At 44.9% G+C, this 21746-nt stretch overlaps 3 protein-coding genes across 4 annotated transcripts in view; 1 reads left to right on the top strand and 2 right to left on the bottom strand.

Annotated features, from left to right (window-relative positions):
• The first annotated feature begins 3061 nt into the window (after window positions 1-3061).
• FBXO39 (F-box protein 39) lies at window positions 3062-6117 on the top strand. The gene is made up of 3 exons (XM_009567038.1): window positions 3062-4075; window positions 5067-5243; window positions 5989-6117. Exons 1-3 carry the CDS (start codon window positions 3062-3064, stop codon window positions 6115-6117), a joined length of 1320 nt encoding a protein of 439 aa, XP_009565333.1.
• Window positions 6118-6788: 671 nt separating this feature from the next.
• Window positions 6789-13493, bottom strand: TEKT1 (tektin 1). The gene is made up of 8 exons (XM_009567033.2): window positions 12974-13493; window positions 11950-12193; window positions 11050-11215; window positions 10650-10778; window positions 10089-10232; window positions 8420-8642; window positions 7394-7590; window positions 6789-7120 (listed from the first exon to the last, which is right to left on the bottom strand). Exons 2-8 carry the CDS (start codon window positions 12137-12139, stop codon window positions 6961-6963), a joined length of 1209 nt encoding a protein of 402 aa, XP_009565328.2. The 5' UTR covers window positions 12140-12193; window positions 12974-13493; the 3' UTR covers window positions 6789-6960.
• A 2839-nt stretch (window positions 13494-16332) lies between these two features.
• Window positions 16333-21746, bottom strand: part of SMTNL2 (smoothelin like 2) — a 39071-nt gene continuing 33657 nt past the window's right edge. Inside the window, exons 6-9 of one of the 2 annotated variants that reach the window (XM_054085293.1) lie at window positions 21308-21478; window positions 20472-20589; window positions 19198-19349; window positions 16333-17842 (exon numbers count right to left, since the gene is read on the bottom strand). In XM_054085293.1, the coding sequence (XP_053941268.1) occupies window positions 17716-17842; window positions 19198-19349; window positions 20472-20589; window positions 21308-21478 (568 nt within the window). In that variant the 3' untranslated portion in view covers window positions 16333-17715. The remainder of the gene's footprint in view (window positions 17843-19197; window positions 19350-20471; window positions 20590-21307; window positions 21479-21746) is intronic. The other variant, XM_054085294.1, reaches the window with a different exon arrangement.

Below are 21746 nucleotides of genomic sequence, written 5' to 3'. Positions count from 1 at the left end.
AGGCTCTGAGGAGATCTTATAGCGACCTTCCAGTACCTGAAGGGGCTACAGGAAAGCTGGAGAGGGGCTGTTCATAAAGGCTTGTGGGGATAGGACAAGGGGGAATGGGTATAAACTGGAGAGGGGCAGATTTAGACTGGACATTAGGAAGAATTTCTTCACCATGAGAGTGGTGAGGCCCTGGCCCGGGTTGTCCAGGGAAGTTGTGGCTGCCCCATCCCTGGAGGTGTTCCAGGCCAGGTTGGATGGGCCTTGGGCAGCCTGAGCCAGGGGGATGTCCCTGCCCATGGCAGGGGCCTTGGAACTGGATGACCTTTAAGGTCCCTTCCAACTTTAACTATTCTATGATTTTAAGTGTTTTAAAGATAAATGCATTGCAGGTCTTGTTTCCCTCTAGGGTAGGATAAAACAAAACAAAACTCACATCCCCCTCCAACCACTAAAATAAAGCAAAAACAGAAGAGCCACAACCCCAAACCACATTCTCTGCATTTGGCCTTGCCTTGCTGCCCGTTTGCTCCAGGTCAGCCTGGATGGTTTCCAGTGCAACATTATGGAATGGTTTGGGTTGGAAGGGACCTTAAAGCCCATCCAGCTCCAAACCCTGCCACGGGCAGGGACACTCCCACTGGACCAGGCTGCCCGAGATCCCATCCAACTTGGCCTTCAACACCTCCCGGGATGGGGCAGCCACAACTTCCCTGGGCAACCTGGGCCAGGGCTTCACCAATTTCTTCCTAATATCTGGCCTAAATCTTTCCCCACCAATTTGAAGCTATTCCCCCTCTTCCTATCACTACAGGCCCTTGTAAAAGTCCCTCCCCAGCTTTCATCGTTTGGTTTGCTTTCCCCACACTGATTTAAGGTCAGAGCTGGCAGCTTGAACCGCTTCCATAGGTCAGGCTCAGTTTAGAGCCCAGGGAAGGCCAGCCCAGTAACACTGCAAGATAGCTCCAGTCGCACTCTTGGCTTCTAAACACACTTTTTAATGGTATGTAAAGAGTTCCACATGATGGTGCTTGTACTCCTTTGCGTTCAGATACTATAATACGGATGAATATAGTTCAATAAATACCACTTCTTAATAGAGAGGTGCTTCTATGTTTGTGTCTTGTATGCTGCTCTGCTTTCCTCTGCCCATTGGCTTTTTGGCCTCCAGGGAGTTAGAGAGGTGTTGTGTCTCTTGGTGTCCCCAGTTCCTGCCCACCCACTCCCCCGAGTCTCCATAGAGAAAGGTTCAGGCTTTTCTCACAAGGAAACTGGTAGCTCAGATCTGCAATCCACAGGCGACACAGGGTCCTTATCTAAAGGCCTTCTAAATGACTGACAGTTCTGCAAAACAAGAGAGCTCTTGGAGAGGTGGAGATAATGAATGCAAGAGGTGGACTCAGGTGGTAATCAGATCCACGCTCTGTTTCTAAGGGTTATCTTGGGAGCTGGGGGTTGGACTGGCACTTTGGATGGGAAGGAGGGGCCGGAATCCCTAAGAATAGACATGGAGCTGGTTGAACAGACAGTGAAAGAACGTGTGACAGAAGAACTGTAGGCTGAAGCAGAACTGGGCAGTCAGCCTCTGCTTTCATTCTAGTTTATAAAACTAAAACAGAAATATTTGAGTAGTTGTAAACAAACTCTTAGAGATTGACGTGCTTTCTTCATCTCCTTATTCCTCTCTTGTTTCCATCCTTTTAAACTTTTGTTACCCAACAGAACAGCGAGTGCAAAGGAGGACAAGTAGGTTGTTTGGAGATTGATATCACCTACTTTTGAGTTGCATCTTGTAGTCCTATCAGCAAATAAGCCCTAATTTAGAGGTAGACCATAAGACACTATCACTAGATGTTTTTCCAGTTTCATCCCCAAGAGCTGAGGAGTGATTTATCAAATGGATGTGATAAGACATGCACGCTATAGAGGTGGGAAGTAAATTTAGTCTGAATTTTTGCCTCTCTGCAAAGGTACTAACAAAACATTGGCTTGACGTGGTCTTTGGCTGCTCACAGAGCCGACTAAGAGCTGTAAAAGGCTTCATGAAATCAAGCACCTAACAGGCCAGTGGCTTGAGGTTTGCATTTCACAGCTGAAGTCTGCAATTCGTAGCTGAGAACACAGAGGATGCATTACTTCACTTTATCATTCTTTATTCCTCAGCCACTCAATCCATGACAAGACATACAGCCTGCACCTGGCTTCTGGATCGTAGCCTGTATTGCTCACCTCCTGAGGGACTAGCACATATATATGCTTTGTTTTTCACTCCCTTCACCTTAGCCCAAATGACTTGGCTCAAGTCAGCTTTGTTCACTGTTAGCCCTTGAATAAATTAAGTTCTTATGACATCAGAGGTGTTACCGCTTTGCTCCTCGGCAATGGCTGAACTCTGAGGAAGGAACAGTCAGAGAATCTTAAACTCCAGAGGGACAACGTGAGAGGTGGACAAGTGCACAAGGAGCCGAATAACACAATCCAGCCTTGAAAGTAAAACTGGTACCATACAGAAAGGGAGGTGCAGAAAGGGATCTGGGGGTTTGGTCAATGGCAAGTTGAACATGAGCCAGCAGTGTGCTCTGGCAGCCAGGAGGGCCAACCGTGTCCTGGGGTGAATCAAGCACAGCATCGCCAGCCAGTCGAGGGAGGCGATTGTAATGCTCTGCTCCACCTTGAGTACTGGGTGCAGTTTGGGGTACCGCAGTAGAGGAAGGATATAAAGCTACTGGAGAGTGTCCAGAGGAAGGCACAAAGTTGCTGAAGGGGTCAGAGTGGAAGCTGTGTGAGGAGGAGTGGCTGAAGTCACTTGGTCTGTTCAGCCTGGAGAAGGGGAGACTGAGAGTAGACCTCATCACATTTGTTTGGTTTCGCCTATAGTTTAGACCCAATTGCTTGTTTGACTCTGACAGTTTGAGTACAGAGGCAAAGAAAGGATTGTTAGTTTTTGAATGTGAAGAAGCAAAGTTTCAGCCATTTACTTGGAAGCCTGGTCTTTTGGGAATAGCAAGAAACCTACCCAAAGCTTTCTTCTTTTTTTTAGCCCAAGACGCAGAAGAGAAAAAGTGTCTTCTCAATGGAAGAGGAAAGTGAAGCCAAGCAGAGTGCCTGGGCTTATCTGCCTCATGGCTGTCTGAGGCGTGTCTTCCATTTGTTAGATGACAGGAACAGAGCTCAAGCTCTCTTGGTCTGTAAACACTGGAATTGGGCCATGAACTCAGGATCCCTCTGGAGAAGCCGAACTATCACATTCCATGGCCACCCATTAAGGTCACACAAATTGGAGTTTCAACGTGCACTGTGGTCTATCAAGAAGTTTGGCAAGTATTTGGAGCACCTTGAAGTCAAGTTATCATATCTTTACAATACTAGCACTACTCAAAATTTTCAAATGGTTATGAGAGATGTTTTTTCACACCTGGGTAAGTGTAACCATCGCCTAGCATTCTTCAGGATGAAGCACCTGGGATTAGACCGCAGCATGTGGAAAAATAGGGTCAGAGTTCAGTTTATCAAGAATTTAGCTTTCTTCCTGAAAAAAATGGGCAAACATCTTAATTATCTCAATTTAAAAGGAGCAAGAGTATCCTTGGAAGATGGCTGTGAGCTTCTGAGTTGTCTGAGCCGGATGACAAACAAAAGCTCTGTATCCGAAATGAATATTGAAGATTTCTTCCATACGAACCTGCATGTCTACAGCAGCACCTTGTTCCAGCAAACTATGTCAAAGTTCCACAACCTCGTCACCCTGACTGTCAGTTATAACTGCATCTCTGATGAACTGCTGAACATCCTGCAGGAGCACTGTGCTCATTCCCTGTGCACCTTGAATATCAAGTGTCGTATCAATGACCCTCATCGGCAAGTGGTCAGAGGAATGTCATGGGCAAACTTGGCCAAGAAAGCCCCAAATCTGTGCGTGAACATGTCCTTTGAAAGAGTCCTAAAGCATGATCATTTAGCCAGGATCCTGCAAGTGGCGATTCCGCTCAAGAGTGTCAGTCTACGGAAGGGCCATTTCAGTGACCCAAGCTGGATAATGAGCCCTACCCTCACCATTCTCCTCCCATCCTACTGCCATACTCTGCAGGTAAGGGAAACAGTGACATCTTATTTGTGGTTGGCAAAAAGGGTATTTTTCCTAAGTGAACCATTCCAGTGTTACCTATAATCTAGTTCAGGTCATTATCCTTGTCCAGGTACAATCCCCGTTATTCTGGGGGAGTCTTTGCTGTCACGCTGATGTCAGGTCGCCCTTATAAAAAGCTAAAATGCCCGAAATACTGGTGATTGTACTGGCAGCTATGAGCAAAAAGAACCTTTCAGGCAGGAAAATGTCATTTTTGTAAGAAAACTTTAGGTTTAGTCTGATTAGACAACTTCATGTTTAGCAACCAATAATGTTCTTCTCATTTCACATTTTTCTGAACCCCACCCTTGGGGCAATCTGCACATGAGGAAAATAGTCTGTACCCCTTGTTCAGCCTGCCTCAGCCCACACGGATGGTTTCACTCTGTTTTGGCAATGCCCAGATAATCTACAGCACATGTAAATTAACTGGGGCCCGTGTCAAAGCACTTTGGTGTCAGCAAGGCTGTGTCCCCGAAGGCGTGCAACTGCTGACCCATGTCAATGAGCATCGGGTCTTTGCACGCCTGAGGGAAGCAGGTGGCTTTGCCCCTGGGGGCTGCTGATGGCTCTCTGTTGCCTTGCAGAGTTTCTAACACTAAAGCGCTGTAAAGTTTCTGGAAAGCCTTTGGATCTACTTGTGTATCTGGGATAATTTCCCATCTGTCAAACATGAGCTGTGGGTGTAGCATCTTCGACAGAGTTGTCTGTCTCTCGGGATGGTGTGTAATGCACGAGGGACTGCCCCGTCTTAGCAGGAAAGTGGAGACCACCGTAGCACAGACTGTTGCCATCGTACAAAACTGATTCTTTGCTAATGTCAAGGGATAAAGTTGATCTGCTGACAGTTGCTTCTGTTAGTAAAATTGCAAAACTCTTGTGTATTGAATTCTAGTTCTTGCGCTCATGAGCTCTGTTCAGTAGCACTAACAGTGTTCATTCTTTTTTTAAGAGATTAACACTTGAATTAAACAACAGCGAGGAGGTGCTGGACAATGAACTGCTCCAGCTCGTCTTATTATGCAGAAGATTGTTATTTCTGAGAGTCTGGGCGTTTCTAAGTGTCACCTTCATGGAGAGGCTGCTACAAAACCGTGCAGAAAGGAAATGCATTTTGACGACCATCCATGTAAGACTTTCTCCTTCAAAAACCTTCCATTTCCCTCCTGTCTTCAATATCCAGAGAAAGTCCCCATGCCCATAGGAAGGTCACTTATGCAAATGTTATCATAACTGCTTCCCTGTGTTAGGTTTTAGCATTATAATAAGAGAACCCCTCACGGAAATGGGGCTTTCCAACCTACTTAACCACCCACAGGATACAATAGAAGTTTTATAACAACCCCTCAGAACTCCCCAAGTCCTTCCTAGGCTGGGGTTCCCTCTGGCACCTCTCATTCAAGCTAGGGATTCTCGGTCACCTCCCTGGCCCATAGCTGATGCCTATGTTTAAATTGAGGTGTGGGGGTTGAATCCCACTAAACTGCAAAAAAGATATAAACATATCTCACTCTTCAGGGATGCTGTGTTGAACTGAATCCAGACCACAGCTGCAGCTGGTGTAAAGCATGCTGTTTTGCTACTTTGCATGCTACATTCTGAATTCAGTAGCTCCTCCCAGATCTACAGATTCCAGGGATGCATCAGTTCCTGGGGTAAAAGGACCCTTGCTATTCCCAAAAAATTCTTTGGCAGGAGATGATGTTTTCAGACAGTTTGGAGTGAAAACAGAGTAAAACCTCAAGACTCAACTCAAAACAAAGGAATTTGGCTTCTCTAGATTCTTCATTAGTCACAGAGGCTTCTTGTTGTGAGCTTGAACAGGCTGAGCCTGCTCGATGTATCTGAGGGACAGCTGTCATTTGTGCTTACAGGTCAGGATTTACACTGCCCAACAAGAGACCAGAGTGGAGGATTCGCTGTTGCGTGACATTTACAGGAAGTTCAAATACCTCATTGACTCAGAGATTAATTATTTTGTCATCACCTACTCAGTGACGTAAACCACACGGAGAAAGAACACCCAGTGACATCTGCAAGCAATGAATGGATCCTTTGGAGAGCGTTATTAAGGGATTTGAGATGCGATTACAGCAAGGGACAATATTACACCTCATGCATTAAAGTGCCAGACTTGGGAACTGACCTGCTATGTCTTCAGTGTTAGTTATTCTTACCTTTGCTTTGTTTTGCCTCGCCAGAACCAAAGGAAGCAGTGAGCCCTTTTCCACCGTTACGAGCATCTCTGGTGAAAATAAGGCCTTCCTCTTTTTCAGCATTTCTCATTTTTGAGCTTCAAACACCAATGAAGCCCATCTCATTATTTCCATCTTACAAATAGGGAAATTGAGACATGGGGTGAGGAGGTGATCAGCCCAAAGTCAGCCTCGGCTTGGCCTTGGCTCAGGTGCACTATCCCATGATCACCAGTCCCTGCCTCCTGTTAAGTTTGATGTACACCCTGTGCCTGGCTCTTAACAGCAGATGTTAAGAACAAAACACGCCATAGCTAGTCCCAAAGGTCATCCCTCCCACTTGCCCATCTCCCCAGCTTATGAAGAGACTCCTACTCTAGCTCCCACAGCCTCCAGACATTTCAATTGCAAAAGATATCATTGGTTGCACACAAGATAAATAACATGGAAGAAGGGACATTTTTCCTTATTTTGGAATTTTATTGCTAAGTGGGAGATTTCATGAGGGGTTCTAGAGCATAGACAGCTGTATTAGGTCTGTTTTAATTACCCTGCACAAGTAGAACCGAGACAGCATTGAGCCAAACCAATAAATCAGGAGGTTTCTCAATAAAGTTTCAGCAGGAGCTGGCTCTTTGGAGTATGATGGCTTCAGAAGTTGTTAATGTGAGCAGACTCTCTCATTCGCATGCAGAGCACTTCGTCAATGTGCAATGTATTCTCCTTGACCTGGATCTCCTCCTCCAAGGAAAGTTGTCGCCGGCCCAGTCCTTTCAGCTCTGTCTCAGCCCGAGCCAGGGTGTCCATTAGTCTAACAGGGAAAATACAGACAAGACATCAGTTGGAAACACCTGGATAGGGTTTTTTTCATGTGGGGTAAGAATTCTGAGCAAAAAAATAAATTACAGAAGAGGATTCAGAGGGAGACTATATCCATGTGGCTTCCTTTAGTGTCCTCCCCTTGTGGGAAAAGCAATTCCCAGCCTCTGGGGAGGATAGCTGGGACCCAATGTTGCTTGGACTCATTCAAGTAATCCAACAGTTGATACCACAGATTTTCCTCTCTTTCATCATTTCCACTTGCCTTTGAATGTTTGTTTTAATCTCTTGAACTTCACTAATCAGCCTACATTGCACTGTGTCATAACATAATTCCACATTGGGGCGATGGTTTCTTGCTTCCAAGACGGTTTGAGCCGCTTTAATGGGTCCTTCTTTATCAGCGATTGCTTTCTTTAGGGCTGCAATGTTCTTCTCCTGCGAGGCGGTCTCATCCATCACCTGAACAAACCCAAGAGAAGGACATGCTGCACAACGTCTCTTCCAATGGATGAAATCATCAACCTCACCTTTAACAGTTACAGTTTAACACCAACAGTAATACTCATTATGTTAAGATGTAATTTCATCAAAGAATATTTTACAAAGCCCAGACAGGATTATGATTCCTTCATCGGAAAAAAAGGTGACACTGTTCTGAGTGAAACTGGAGATTTACGCTCAGCAATTTATTTTTACCACTTACACTCAATTTTCATGTATCAAATTTCAAGCACGGCGACTCTGACTTTGTAAGTTATTAGGCTCTAATATGACAATTGTGACAATTCTATAGGAGCCCCATTTAACTAAAAATCATAAGCAAAATTGTTCGCCTACAGCAGCACTGGGAACTGGGGCTGTTTAGCCTGGAGAAGAGGAGGCCGAGGGGAGATCTCATCGCTCTGTACAACTTGCTGAAAGGAGGTTGTAGCGAGGTGGGCGCTGGTCTCTTCTCCCAAGTAACAAGTGATGGGACAAGAGGAAATGGCTTCAAGTTGTGCCAGGGGAGGTTTAGACTGGATATTAGGAAAAATTTCTTTACTAAAAGAGTGGTGAAGCCCTGGCAGAGGCTGCCCAGGGCAGTGGGGGAATCTGCATCCCTGGAGATGTTAAAAAAACGTGTAGACATGGCACTTCAGGACATGGTTTAGTAGGCTGGTGGTGTTGGGCTGATGGTTGGACTGGATGAGCTTAGACATCTTTTCCAGCCTTAATGATTCCATGATTCTCTGAACTGGTAGATAACCCATTATTCCTACTGTTTTGCTTACTGTCCCCTACCACTTACCATTGCAAGGAGTGTCTCCAGGTTGTGCTTGGCATCCTTGACTTCCTTCACCCTATTTTTAAATGCAACATCCACCACCTCACGCTGCTTGCGCATGTCATTCGCTGTCTGTGAGAGGATGCTATCAATCAGCGCCTGCAGTGCCAAAGAATTGTTTCTCTGCTTGTCAGCCTTTTTAATGTTTACATTTGAGAAATCTACCCACTCTTCAGGGCTAACAAAGCTGAAAGAGATTCAGAATCAAAGGTCATTAACTGGCAGCATCAGGACCTCCGTGACTTCATAGATCTGTGATCACACCACAAATCTGGGATATGCATGTCCCAATGAATGCCAGTAGTGCTGGGAATCCTACAGATACAAAATAAAGACCCGCTCCATCACAAACATTTCAGAATGAAGTAGACAAGGGTAGAGTGAAAACAACTTTGCTGAAGTCACAGAGCATCTTTGTTTTAACTTTCCTTTCCCCATAAAGGATTAAGTAGTTGTGGGGGAAACCCAGATGATAACCAAGATTTCTTAGAACACGTTTCATTAATTAAGTTGTTATTATTAATGCAATTCAGCTGTTACTATTAATAGCAGGGAACTATTCACACAAAACATTTGCTTATCCTCTCAGTTCACCACCTACGAGACAGGCACTTAGAGAACCTGTCTGGAGCACTGTAGTGGAGAGGCGAACCCTTGACCGCACCCCTGGAATTAGAGGGTCATGCTGGGCCACCAGAGGCTTACAGACAGATGTTTGGGAAGCTCCTCAGAGGATTCCTGCTTTCACTGAGTGGACATAAACAGCTCTAACTTTTATTTGCATGCAGCAGCCAAGACCAGCCGGGCGTGTCGGAGCGGTACCGCCTGTTGTTGACACACGCTGATGTGCTAACAGCAAGAATTGTCAGTCCCTTAGTGTTCAAAGTTTGTCCGTTCTCACAGAGCCAATAGTGTCGGGAGACTGCCTCACACATGCTGCTTTCTCAATGTGTTTCCTCTTTTCAGCCTGTTTTGCTGTGGCAGCTCTTTCCCCTTCTAAACCGTTCACGTTAACCAACCCACACAGAATAGGGCACGACTGACAGACAGGGTAATGACTATGTCAGAGACTGACTCCACACCTCATGTGTCCCAGTCCAGTGTTCTCCCCAGTTCACTAGGAATGGGATCATTGTGGCTTTTTGTCTTGCTTACAGAAAAGCTGAGGAGAGGCTCTTTATCAGAGAGTGCAGTGATAGGACGAGGGGTTAAGGTTCTAAGATGAAAGAGGGGAGTTTTAGGTGAGATCTTAAGAATAAATGTTTTCCTGTGAGGGTGAGGAGGCCCTGGCCCAGGCTGCCCAGAGAAGCGGTGGCTGTCCCATCCCTGGAGGGGTTCCAGGCCAGGTTGGATGGGGCTTGGAGCTCCTGATCCAGCGGGATGTCCCTGCCCATGGCAAGGGGTGGAGCTGGATGAGCTTTAGGGTTCCTTTCAGCCCAAACCATTCCATGATTCTATGATTCTATTTCACAAATACTAAAGTGATGGACAAAAGTATAAAAAAACCAATCTACAACAGACAGATGATGGACAGATACAGTCTGCTTTACACAAAATTACATTAAATTTGCTATTACTATAACATAAGAGCTATGTAGTTATCACATTTTCGTTGAACTAAATAACCACTTACTTTCCTTCCATTTTTACTGCGTTATCAGTGTATCCAATATCAGGAGTGTTGCTTGCCACGTTCGCACAGTAGTCATCTATAGTCAGAGCTGTAAACTTGTCCTTCAGGTCCATTTCCAGGTTGTACTTTGTGGAACGGTTTATTCTAGGAGAAGAAACAAACAGACTCTAAGTCAACGTACAGGCCTCAAAGGTGTCCCTAACACGCACGCATATAGCATTAGGGACTACAAATGCTGTTATGGGATTCTTCCTGTATGAAATGCTAGCTGCAAAGTCCCAAAATCTAGAGCATGAAGCTGCCTCCATATAAATTGATAGTACAGTTCCCATTGGAATTAAAGGCACAGGACAAGATCACGAGAAGGCCAGGGATTATATGCGAGTACCTTGAGTTCTGACAAAAGGAACTGCTCACCATTGCTGATTGAATGGTACGAATCAGGACTGACCTTCTGTAACTGTTTAGCACTGATGGTAACTTTGGACCTGTGCTCAACCCTCCAACATCTCAGGATCATGGCTGTCCTGCTTTCCAGCTATCAGTGTTTGGTTACGGCACCTGATTTGCTCATTGGTCTGTTCCAAGGTACGTTTAAGCAGGGCCATAGCCTCCTGGAGGACTTCAACTTCCTTCATCAGTTCCCGTTCCACTTCATCATGCACCAAGTCAATCCCAACTCGCCGCTGCCTAAACAAAAAGAGGAAAAGCCATCAGCCACATCGTTCCAGTGCCTGCAGCTCACAGAAGGTGATGAAGCCCAGCTTTCCAAATTGAAGGCTTTTCCTTGCCACACAGGAAGTTCTTCCTTAAATGTCCTTGATTCCCCAGTGTTACAACACCTAAATCAGACTCGAGGCCAGCCTCGAATTTGCAGCCTTTTAAATTATTTGTTAAAGGTTCATTACTTAGATTATTTTGTTTTTCTCTCCCTAAATGTGTTTCTTCTTAATCCTCTCACCTGGTCAGGAGACACTTTTGGGCAATGGCGAGTGGCTCTTTGCAGCCCTCTAGAGATTTCTCCAGCCTAGTCTTGAAAGTCAGCAGTACCTCTGTCTCATGAACAATTTGTGCAAGTTTGTTATCTAACTCTTGCTTCCAGAATTTTATTTCTTCCCGTCTCTGCTCTGCAGAATGGAAATTGCAAGTAGGTATTAATACAAGCCCATTTTATATGCCAGAGCACTGTGGGTGAGATCTTACGGATGGCTAAAAATAGATTTATTCCATAACAGAGTGTGTGTGGTGCTGTAGGCTGATGTGCAGGGACAGTTTTGCAACCGTGTGGCTGTAGTTGGGGATAAACCCAAACCACATGGTTCAACCTGTGTCGCGAATTTTCACCTGGCCTGGCTTACAGAGAGCTTTTCAATGTCCAAACTAAAAGTGAGCATAGCTCCATGTCAGGTGCATTTAAAAGCCACTTTTGGTTATACTAAACCAGCTCTATGTCTAGATAAAGCCTCAGTGGAGTTCACATGGAATCATGGAATGGGTTGCGTTGGAAAGGAGCTTTAAAGCCCGTTCAGTCCAACCCCTTGCAATGAGCAGGGACCCCTTTGGCTCCATCAGGGTGTTTAGAGCCTCATCCAGCTTGACCTTGAATCTTTCCAGGGATGGGGCATCCACCACCTCTCTGTCATCAGGTTAGGTTCTAATAGCTTTCTCTACGGTTAAGAGAAGTAATTTATTTGTTTTAAAATAAAGAATCTGCCTCAAAGTATTTTTCTAAATTACTTCGCGCTATCCCCTGTGATCAGAGAGCACAGTGTTCACCTCTATTCCTACTCACTATCCATTAATTTTCTAAGCCCATCTTAAACATATACCTCAAACAACACATCTCGACACTTGGCATTACCTATTTTCTTGCTGACATCACTCTGGGTTTTCCGAGTTGTCCTTTCTATTTCATCCAGCAGCCTCTGACTCTCAGCTGTCAGGCGCTCGGACTGGGATTTCTGCGCCTCCGCACTGGCACGCTGCATCTTGTTTGCGATGTCCCACTCGGAGGGATGAAACTTGGGGGGAGCTTGCACCAGCCTGGCCATTGTTTCTTGGGATGTTTCTGCATAAAACGCACCTCAGTTCTTGGAATGTGGAACCTGAAAACAGGAATGGCATCGTATTTGGCTGCAGAAGCAAGAGAGGGAGGAGGTCTCTGAGGGTGAGAAAAACTCTTGACCCTTTTACTTGCAAAATGACCCGGGTTGGAAGAGAAAAAAGTTCTTGCTGAAGGCTCCTCAAGACTTTACTAAGGTGTGGGGGAGAGTACGGAGTGGGAGAACAAAGAAACACAAGAATTTGGGGATGGAAGCTAGGAGGAGAGTGAGAGGCTTGAAAGCAGAACTGAGAGGAAGGGATGGGCTATCTGCGACAGGAGGGAGAAGGGAAAGAAAAGGAGATCGCTGAGAAAAGATGGATTAAATATGGACAATCAGAAAACTGAGAAAAAGTAAACAAATATGAACGATGAATAGTCTCCCAGAGGACGGAGAAGCCAACACCTTTTAAGTATATGGCTGGAGAGGTGCGTGAACTGTGGTCTGTAAAGAAGAAATGTAGTGGTCATTAGGGAAAAGCAAAAAGAGAGAAAACAGGACCTGAAAAGCTGAAGGAGGAAATACAGCAGGTAAATGAGGGAATGGAAAAGCCTAGGAAGGGCTAAAGCAGAACAAAGAACAAAGCCTGCTGGGGACACTGGTTTAATATAGGGTGAAACCAACGCTCAAATATATGCAAAGTCACAGCAGCGTGGTTATTGAGTTTCCTATTCTTGCATTATCCTCATCCAGCGATCCTGAGGCAACGGCTCACCCTGAAGTGCCCACAGCAACACCTGGCTTTGCCCTCCCTTTACCCCCCCTTCCTTCTCCCTCTCCCACCTCTTGCCTGACGCCGCTCCCACAGCCAAACCCTGGCTGAGTGCCTCAGTTTCCCTTCACTGGGGCGGGTTTGCTCCCAGTTCTCTCGCAGCCTCTGTCTCCACAGCAGCAGCAGCACTGAATTTCTTTCCAAAGGTGCGACTCAGGATTCTGGGAGGTGGCTCAGAATACCATGACGGGTCAACAAACCGGTTGCTGCGGCAACAGCAGCACTGCCTCTGTCAACCTTCTGCCCCTGCAGCAGCTGGAAAGGCACAGCACACGCGAGCCAGGGCTGCTTCCTTTCGCCCAGTCCCAGTGAAGATCACCTGCAAATAAAAACATATTCTTAATGAAGATCATTCCCACAGCTTTGGGGGATTTTTTGATCAATTTATTGCAGAAATGCATAAAGATTGTGAAAGCGAATTAAAGGTGTGTTAATACCAAGCTCTCTAAAACATCAGTCATAAAATATGTGCAAATAAATTTGTGGCAAATATAAACTTTCCTGAGACAAAAGAGACTTGGAGTCAGGCTCCAACCCCCATCTCCCCCCTCCAGCCACCCCTTTCCGAACAGCCTTTCCCACACAAGGTGTAAAAGCAGTTACAGTTGGATGAAAAGAGCGGATTCCCGGTGGTACAGGAGTGCTGGTAAGCCCAACTCAACTCCTGTGCTGTGTGAACAACTGGAACGCTCTTCACATCCCACATCCCATCCCGATGCCTTTATAAAGGATTTTGCGAGGAAGCAGTTCCTCACCTTAGTGACTTGTGTTGGGATGTAGAAACTGTGTTCTTTTTTTTTATGAAGAAGTGGCCAAAGTCCACGGAGTCTGGAAGAATATCTTGTGTTTTCTGTGGGGGAGTCTAAATAATCAGCAATAATGGGACCAGATGGGAATGAAATGTGTTGCCATGTTCCTTATTAGATGCATTAAAAATACCATAGATCATCTCATTCTTCAGAGGATTAAACTGTCACCCGGACTGCTGTGACAGCACGCTGAAGCGAGAGGGTTCTCTGGGTTGAGCTGATACTGCAGCATCATTAACTGTTTGCTGCGGAAATTGTGCAGCAGACTCACGCGATAGGTCTGAATTCTGGGATTCCACTACTGTCCAGAATTATCTCCTACGAGGACAGGCTGAGGTTGTTCAGACTGGACAGAAGGCTGTGAGGACACCTTATTGTGGCCTTTCAGTACTTAACTGACCCCTGGAGGAGGGGACATAGTTTAGCAGGGGCTGTTGCAATAGGACGAGGGGGAATGGTTTTAAACTAGAAGAGGGAAGATTCAGACTAGATAGAAAAAAGACCTTTTTTTACACTAAGGGTGGTGAGGCACTGGCACAGGTTGCCCGGAGAGGTGGTGGCTGCCTCATCCCTAGAAACATCTATGGTCAGGCTGGATAGGGCTTTAAGCAACCTGATCCAGTGGGAGATGTCCCTGCTTATTGCAGGGAGTTGGACTGGATGGGCATTAAAGGTCCTTTCCAACCCAGACCATTCCATGATTCTGAGTTAACTGCCCTGAGGCTTTAGCTAGACATAGGGCTATTTTAGTACAACCTCAAGTGGCTTTTAAGTGCACCTGACACAGAGCTGTGTTAACTTTTCTTTTGGACACTGTAAGCCAGGCCAGGTCTAAATTAAACGACACAGGTTGAACCATGTGGTCTGTTTTTATCCCTAATTAAATGCGTCCAAGAGTTTGCACTGGGTTGAGCGTGTTTAGATTAAACACTTCATTGGAAATGTCACACAAAGGGAGAAGCGATGAAAGGCATCCATCCACCTAACGTACTGTCAAGGAGGAGGAGCTCCCCGCCTTGGGAAGCTACACACAAACATAAAAAGTGGGTTGATGTCTCTGCATTTCAGAAATCTTGCACAGAACAGAGCGATGTAGCCTTTAAAAGTAGGATCAGGTTGCCAATAAACCACATCAGATAGTAGAGGATTTTAGATATGGTGCAGAAACATTGGAACAGTCAGGAAACATCCAGTCTGTGCCCAACAGACACTGTGGCAGCTTTATTATACTGTTCTCTTCATGCAAAACGCATTTTCTGCCATATACAGACACTCTCTGCATTGTTTCAAACTGAAAACACTAAAATCTCCTGCGGGGGCACACATTATAGACTTGAATTTCAATTTAATCATACAATCTACAGTCAAGGTTATTCATCTAGATCAGACTTCACGCACAAAGCCATAGGTTTTTCTAAAATCACGGCACAGCACCATCTCCCTCAGCTCCTCACACACGAACCATCAGCGGTAAAAATCATCTTACAGCCTCTCACTGCCCTGCAGGCAGTTTGCTGGCAGGTGCCACCTCTCTAAAGTCAGAAGACTTACTGAAACCTGTTCAAATAACTTCTGGGTAGACGTAAAAACAAACTAAATACACAAAGGATGTAAACTGCCCCTGGTGAATTGACAATTCTTTTACTGTCTAATAGTTCCTTTATATAATTTCTTGCTACTAGGCTTAAACTGGCCAAGCACTTACCTGTGTTTTTAGCACTCACATCACCCAGGAAAAAAAAACCATCCCTGGTCTGGGACTGCAAAGGAATGAGGGACAAAGCCAGTACTGCCCCTCTCGTTGTAGCTGCAATGGGACTTGGCTCTGTCAGTCAATGAAAAGTATTCTGTAAGAATGTAAATACGTGCCTCACGTGTGCCAGCTGTGGGCAGATTTCTCATCGCGCTCACTCTAATCACTTCTCCAAAACACAAATGCGGAGTGTTTTATCTTTCCAGTGCATTTGGTGGAGCTCCAGGCACACACTTACTCCTCGGAAATACGGTCCTTCGAAATGCCAGTCAGAAACTCAGGATGAGAGCAGTCATACAGCAAATATGAGCAGACCCGACCTCTGTCCACTCGTATTAAATCCGAGAGATTCACAACACCAAGGATCCTGCTCCTTTGACCAAGTATCCTTCAGACACACACGTTAAGATGTGTATTTAAACTGTTTCCACAGTGTCATAGCAACAGCCTGGCTACACTTCAAACCAAACTCAAGGATCCAGACCTTCAGCAGCTCACTCACACTTTACCTTTGGGCGCTTTTGGTGTTTTGTTTTTTTTTCTCCCCCGAGAGGGCTAACAAAGCGGTTGCTTTGCTCATGGTTTCTTAAGTAAACGTCACTAGAAAGAAAGGCTGAGCTAAAATCTTATTCCAAATGCTGCTGAACTGCTGTACTTTTAAAATCCAGAGCGCAGAGCTTCATGACTAGAACAATATTCTTCTGAGCAAAAGCTTTGGATTATTTGCACTGATTTTGCTTTGTTACCTCTCACTTCATTCTACAGAGAAGCACTAACTCAGGAGAGAGTTTGATGTATTTTATTATAAATGGTCATCAATACAGAACCAAAGTAATCTTTATAAATATCTACAAAAAGCACATATGCAGTTTAAAAAACATTCTCTAGCATGAACAGAGGGCTTGTGGCTTTCAGTTTTTACTTTCTATGACCCTGTTTTTATGGAAGAAATAATTTTAAAAGGCTTCTTTTTTCTCAAGTATGCTTTTTTAGTGGTTTTGTTTTTAACAATCACTGTGAAAACAAAGCTCTGTTGATTTATCAAAAAGAAAACCAGAAAGGGTGACACATGACCTTTTTGTCCAGTAAATCTGGAATAATCCCACTGTATTGTGGTTTTAATGCTAATTTAACTGAAACCAGAAACTAGCCCAAGGCATTTCAAAACTCCCACATCTTTCATGCCGCTTCGGCCTGTCCACCTCAGAGTCAATACGAGGACTGAGCAAGTAAAAAACTTCATTCCTGTCCACACCGGAGAGCTGCTCTCCCCTATACTCCTGGTCAAAGCAAACTAGCCTTGCTTCTATTTACAACCATTCAGAGGATTTTGTACTTTCCTAGCTGCCCCTTTCCTGCAATCCTAAGTCATGCAAACACAAATCTCCTACACAGAACAGCCCCAGCTGTTGCTATTTTTCACCATTAAGAAATTAACCCCGGAGTGCCAGTGGCGGCTTTCGCAAGCCTCTAAGCAAATCACTTCAGATTTGACCATTACAAACGGACACGGTAGTTCCCCATCTCCCCCGTGAGCAGGGAAGAGGTGCTCACTTTCTACTTTAAGAGAACAGAACAGTACCTGTTTGGTGTGGGTGTGTGTGGGTACATGTGTGTGAGTGAGTGAGTGCGTGCACGAATGATGCGCAGACAGGGTTGAAGGAAAGGCAGTATTGCCTTAGTGGTTGAGAACGTTATCAGTTGCTAAACAGAACTTTCCTTGTCCATCTGCTATTTCTTTTGTGCTACACTCAACAGAGAAGTGGAATTGAAGGTGCTGTCTTCCAGAGTTTCACCTGCATTTTAAGAGGGAACACCTTCGTAGCAGCATTACCTATCGCTGCGTAAAACTGGGTCCCCAGCCCAACAGAGATAGGAGCAGCAAACCAGCTTCCTGTGGTCTTTAAACACAGGAATAGTAAAAATCCAACCTACTACTAGCACCAAAATGACAGCATTTGCCTTTCCCTGTGGATTTTTTCTGTCTTTTTCAAACATATTTCTGACATGCCGATGTGATCAACGGTTTGGGGTGCTGCTCAGCAACACTTCGGTCAGCCAGCCATGCAGTTGAATGTAAGCAAAAGGGAAGGAGAAAGGAAAACACAGTACTGCGTTCCATTTGCAAAACGTCACTCTTCCCATGAGCGTACTGCCCGGGACCCTGCTGGCTGGAGAGGTGTCGATGGTTTTACTCAAAGCGCCGTAGATGATTGTACAGAGACTGGACATAGGTGAAGACACACATGGGATCTGGCTTGTGACCCATCAACATCATGTCATCCACTTCTATCAGACGATCGCATTGAGCCATCTTCCTGTGGTAATGGTAAAAGAAATACAGCAAATCAAGAGTTAAATCTAAGGCCTGTAATTACATCCAGGATCCGTTTGCTGCTCTGATTCGAGATAACCAAGGAGTTAAGAAATCCTGAGGTTTATCAGCATCATTTCATTTCACAATGAAATTGTCAGGCTAAGGTTGGAGATAATTATTTCTGCGACCATGGAATATTCCTGTTCTTTTGCCCTCTTCCTCCACACTGGGATCTGATCCGAAGCCCTGTAGAGGTTTTTTCCCCAACTAATTGCCATTCACATCCCTGATATGCGTAGCACACAGACCAACCTCACATTCCTCTGCCCAAGACTCAGTAAGCAGGGTCATACAAGTTTGCAAAACCTGAGTTTCTTATATAAGAAGCTTCAAAAGAATGGGAAAACATGAGAAGAGATGAGGTGTGCCAATAGGAGCCCACGTGGCAGTGGACTGTTTGTTCATCACCTCCATATCTTCAAGGTGTGAGGGACTTGGACAACAATCTCAGATGATCAGGTTGGATAACAGAAGCCTGACTGAGATCTGGACCAGCAGAAAGTAACATCCTACTGAGGCCTAGGATGAAAAATCACAAGAGCAGGAGGCAATGGGATCAGCAGAGCTTGTGATGAACAGCAAAAACTCGGGATGAACAGCAAAAACCGAGAGAAGAACAACTTACAGACAGAGGTGAACCCTCTTGCAAAGCATTTTCAAAAGTTAATCTGCTTGCTCCCTTTCATTCAGGGGTCACAGTTGTTTTTCCAGAGGGGCTGGTTGGATACATTAACATGCCTCAAGTTCAAATCCGGTATCAAGCAGGTGGCTCTGGCTAAGGATCTACAAGTTTTATGTCCAGTCCCTATGGACTGTCAGTGAACATCGGATGCCTTGTGCTGTATGAACTCAAGTTTTTTTTATACAATTGATATTGGCAAATTCATTAAGAATCATTCATTACTATAAGAACAAAATAATTAAAAAAAAAAAAAACAAAGCAGGAAAGTAGCGTTTTTTCCTCTTCTGTCCAAGCATAATTCTCAAGGCTGACTTTTCAAGTTTAGTGTGTCAATGCTAAGGTTGGTGAGAAAGCAGAATTCAAGTACTGCCTGAAGACTGTGAAAGACCTGAACACAGGATTCCTGCAAATTATCCTGTACTTGGCAAAACTACCTCTGACTTTAGACTGACGAGTGTCCTGTTCTATGCATTCTCTATGTGGAGTTTTATAACCTTTTTCAGCGTGACACATGACACAGGATCTACAAGAGGAATGATTAAATAATTCACTGTTACCGAACCACGTTAGACTCAAACTGGAAGCACTTCACAGAGGTCTAATGCGATACTCACTCAGCCATGGTGAAGGCCAGCTCAAAGTTTTGCTTGCGATTAGCTGGGTCAAGCTTATTATAATCAAAGGCTTCAGGGAAGAAAGAATGAACAAGAGCACAGAATGCCATCCCATCATTCCAGCTTGAGGAGAAGTTTTGGAGATCGATGTGCTGTTGTGATGAAAAAACCCACATTAGTGCAGCACTAGGGAAGAGGGAGAAGCAGCTGCTTTTGCTCACTGCAGTTTTCTGTTCTTCTAGTTCACTAACCAAAGCAACGGAGCACAGGCTTTAGGTTTTCCTTCCCCTCTTTGTAAATACATTACATTATTGGTATTCTGAGAAAACCCTGCATGCTCAGCAATGAAAACCTTTTGCTTGAAACGCCCAGATGCAAAGCAGGCACACAGTCAGGGTCCCCAGTCCAAAGCTTGCTGACAATACTGGGAAGAATCTTGCCAGTGAGCTCTGAAGCAGGCCCAGCGCTCCACCTCAGTATCTGTGGAAACTAAGGACACCGCTTATCCCCATGAAGTATTTATAATTGAAGACTGGTTCATTTTGTGGCTGTGAATAACGCTGGGTAAAGACTACGTTTGTTTGCTTTCCTTTTCAGCAAGGCCGAATTCAATGCCTGTTTACAGAGAGGTAGATATAGAGGAAGAATGAAGCCTACTGCAAACCTGGTTGTTAGAATAAATGCTTATTGTCACTTTCAACTAAAGAAGTGAAAAGAAACATATCTGGGCTCTTGTCTCGTGCTCCTTTCCCATCATATAAAATCCAAGACCCAGCTTTTCTGGTAAGCAACTAATTTTCACTAGTTCTGCTTGTGTGTGCTGTAATTCAGAGTTCAGCAATAACAACGCACATTTTCCAATAATGTTTTAAAATGTACTACAGAAAAAGAACCTAAAAAATAATTCCTTTCTCCTGGAAATTGCTTGGCAATTGCAGTTTAAGGCCAGATAAAGCTACTAAAATCTTAACTGTTGAATTGTTTTAGCTGCGCTGATGTTAGGTCATAGAAATTAGCTCTATACCCATAAGCGCAAAAGCTTTCAGACAAACCCCGATGCACTGCTTTGACAAACAAGTAGAATGTCACTCAACCACTGACCACCTTTTTAAGTGCTGCCCAAGCAAACCATGGTGTTTGTGTTACCCACACAAAACTTAATGACCTCAAGGAAGGTAGCTCATTGTCTATCCCAGTTTAAATTCACTTTTTGAGCAAGCCTTTTTGGCAAATTCTCCTGAAAGAGAGGGCTGGAAGCGCAAGCACGTCTTCACCTTGTATCCTATGGTTTTCGAGCGACACCATTCTAACAGAATTTGTTTAATGCTGCTAGCGCTGGCAACTCCAAAGCTCTGTGATCTCTTCAGCTTATGTCTGGGTTCTCCTTTTCCTCTGGAAAATTAACAGAGATCAGATTAAATTACATTCTAGAAAACCTTAAACCTACTTGTCAGCAACATCTATGCAACCTTGCCCAGGGCAGCCCCTGTCCAGATGACAGTTGAGAAACATATTGCTGAAACTTCAGCCTGTTGGGCCTGCAAGATAAAATAATTTTCATTGCAGCCAGGATTCCAAGACCTCTTCTATTTAAATCATATCATCATAGAATCATAGAATAGTTAGGGTTGGAAGGGACTTAAAGATCATCTAGCTCCAACCTCCCTGCCATGGGCAGGGACATCCCACTGGCTCAGGCTTCCCAAGGCCCATCCAACCTGGCCTGGAACACCTCCAGGGATGGGGCAGCCATAACCTCCCTGGGCAACCTGGGCCAGGGCCTCACCACTCTCATGGTGAAGAAATTCTTCCTTATATGTCCAGTCTAAATCTGCCCCTCTCCCGTTTATACCTGTTCCCTCTTGTCTTATCCCCACAAGCCTTTATGAACAGCCCCTTTCCTACAGCTTTCCTGTAGCCCCTTCAGGCACTGGAAGGTCGCTCGAAGATCTCCTCTGAGCCTTCTTTTTTCCAGGCTGAACAAGCCCAACTCTCTCAGCCTATCCTCGTAGGCAAGTCCTCCCACCACCCAGCTGTCCTCTGCTGGGAATAATGAACAAATTAGTTTCCCATTAACAAATCCATTCAGGAGACAAAGCGTGTGACGTACTTTCCACTCTCCTGTTCCAATTTCTCGAGAAGCGCTTTCCTGGCCTGTGCTCCTGAAGTCCGTGGGAGCGTCTGAGACCGTACCAGTTCTCGCCTCCTTTCACCTTGGCGATGTGAAGTGGGAGGAGAGGAGCGAGAGCTGGGGGTCACATCACAGTAACCATCAGTGCCACTGGAGAAACAACACGAAAACTATGTGGTTAAACAACAGTAACGCTCTACAGTGCCAGGAGTCAGCATAAAGGCCCAGCTGCCGCCTACTCTAAATGTCCCAGACAGTGATTTCAAGAGGACCTGAATCAGTCAAAAGCAATTTAAGTAAAAGTCAAAGTCTTATTGACAAATGACAGTATTTATGTATAGAAGAGTCTAAGGTACTTTAACAAATGTTACATAGCTGCATGAGTCACAAATGCTCTGCAGCACTAACCAGAACAACA

Source organism: Cuculus canorus, chromosome 20 (genome assembly GCF_017976375.1).
Source record: "Cuculus canorus isolate bCucCan1 chromosome 20, bCucCan1.pri, whole genome shotgun sequence".
NCBI lineage: Eukaryota > Metazoa > Chordata > Aves > Cuculiformes > Cuculidae > Cuculus > Cuculus canorus.
This window is presented reverse-complemented; position numbering and strand designations above follow the sequence as displayed.

What these genes read in the sequence shown, in the direction of transcription:
- FBXO39 (XM_009567038.1), top strand. Translation starts at nt 3,062, where the DNA reads ATGGAAGAGGAAAGTGAAGCCAAGCAGAGTGCCTGGGCTTATCTGCCT. An exon ending in CCTACTGCCATACTCTGCAG is followed by an intron (nt 4,076 to 5,066) that starts GTAAGGGAAACA and finishes TCTTTTTTTAAG; the next exon opens with AGATTAACACTTGAATTAAA. An exon ending in GCATTTTGACGACCATCCAT is followed by an intron (nt 5,244 to 5,988) that starts GTAAGACTTTCT and finishes TTGTGCTTACAG; the next exon opens with GTCAGGATTTACACTGCCCA.
- TEKT1 (XM_009567033.2), bottom strand. Translation starts at nt 12,139, where the DNA reads ATGGCCAGGCTGGTGCAAGCTCCCCCCAAGTTTCATCCCTCCGAGTGG. An exon ending in GCAGTAAAAATGGAAGGAAA is followed by an intron (nt 8,643 to 10,088) that starts GTAAGTGGTTAT and finishes AATCTCTTTCAG; the next exon opens with CTTTGTTAGCCCTGAAGAGT. An exon ending in TGGAGACACTCCTTGCAATG is followed by an intron (nt 7,591 to 8,419) that starts GTAAGTGGTAGG and finishes GGGTTTGTTCAG; the next exon opens with GTGATGGATGAGACCGCCTC.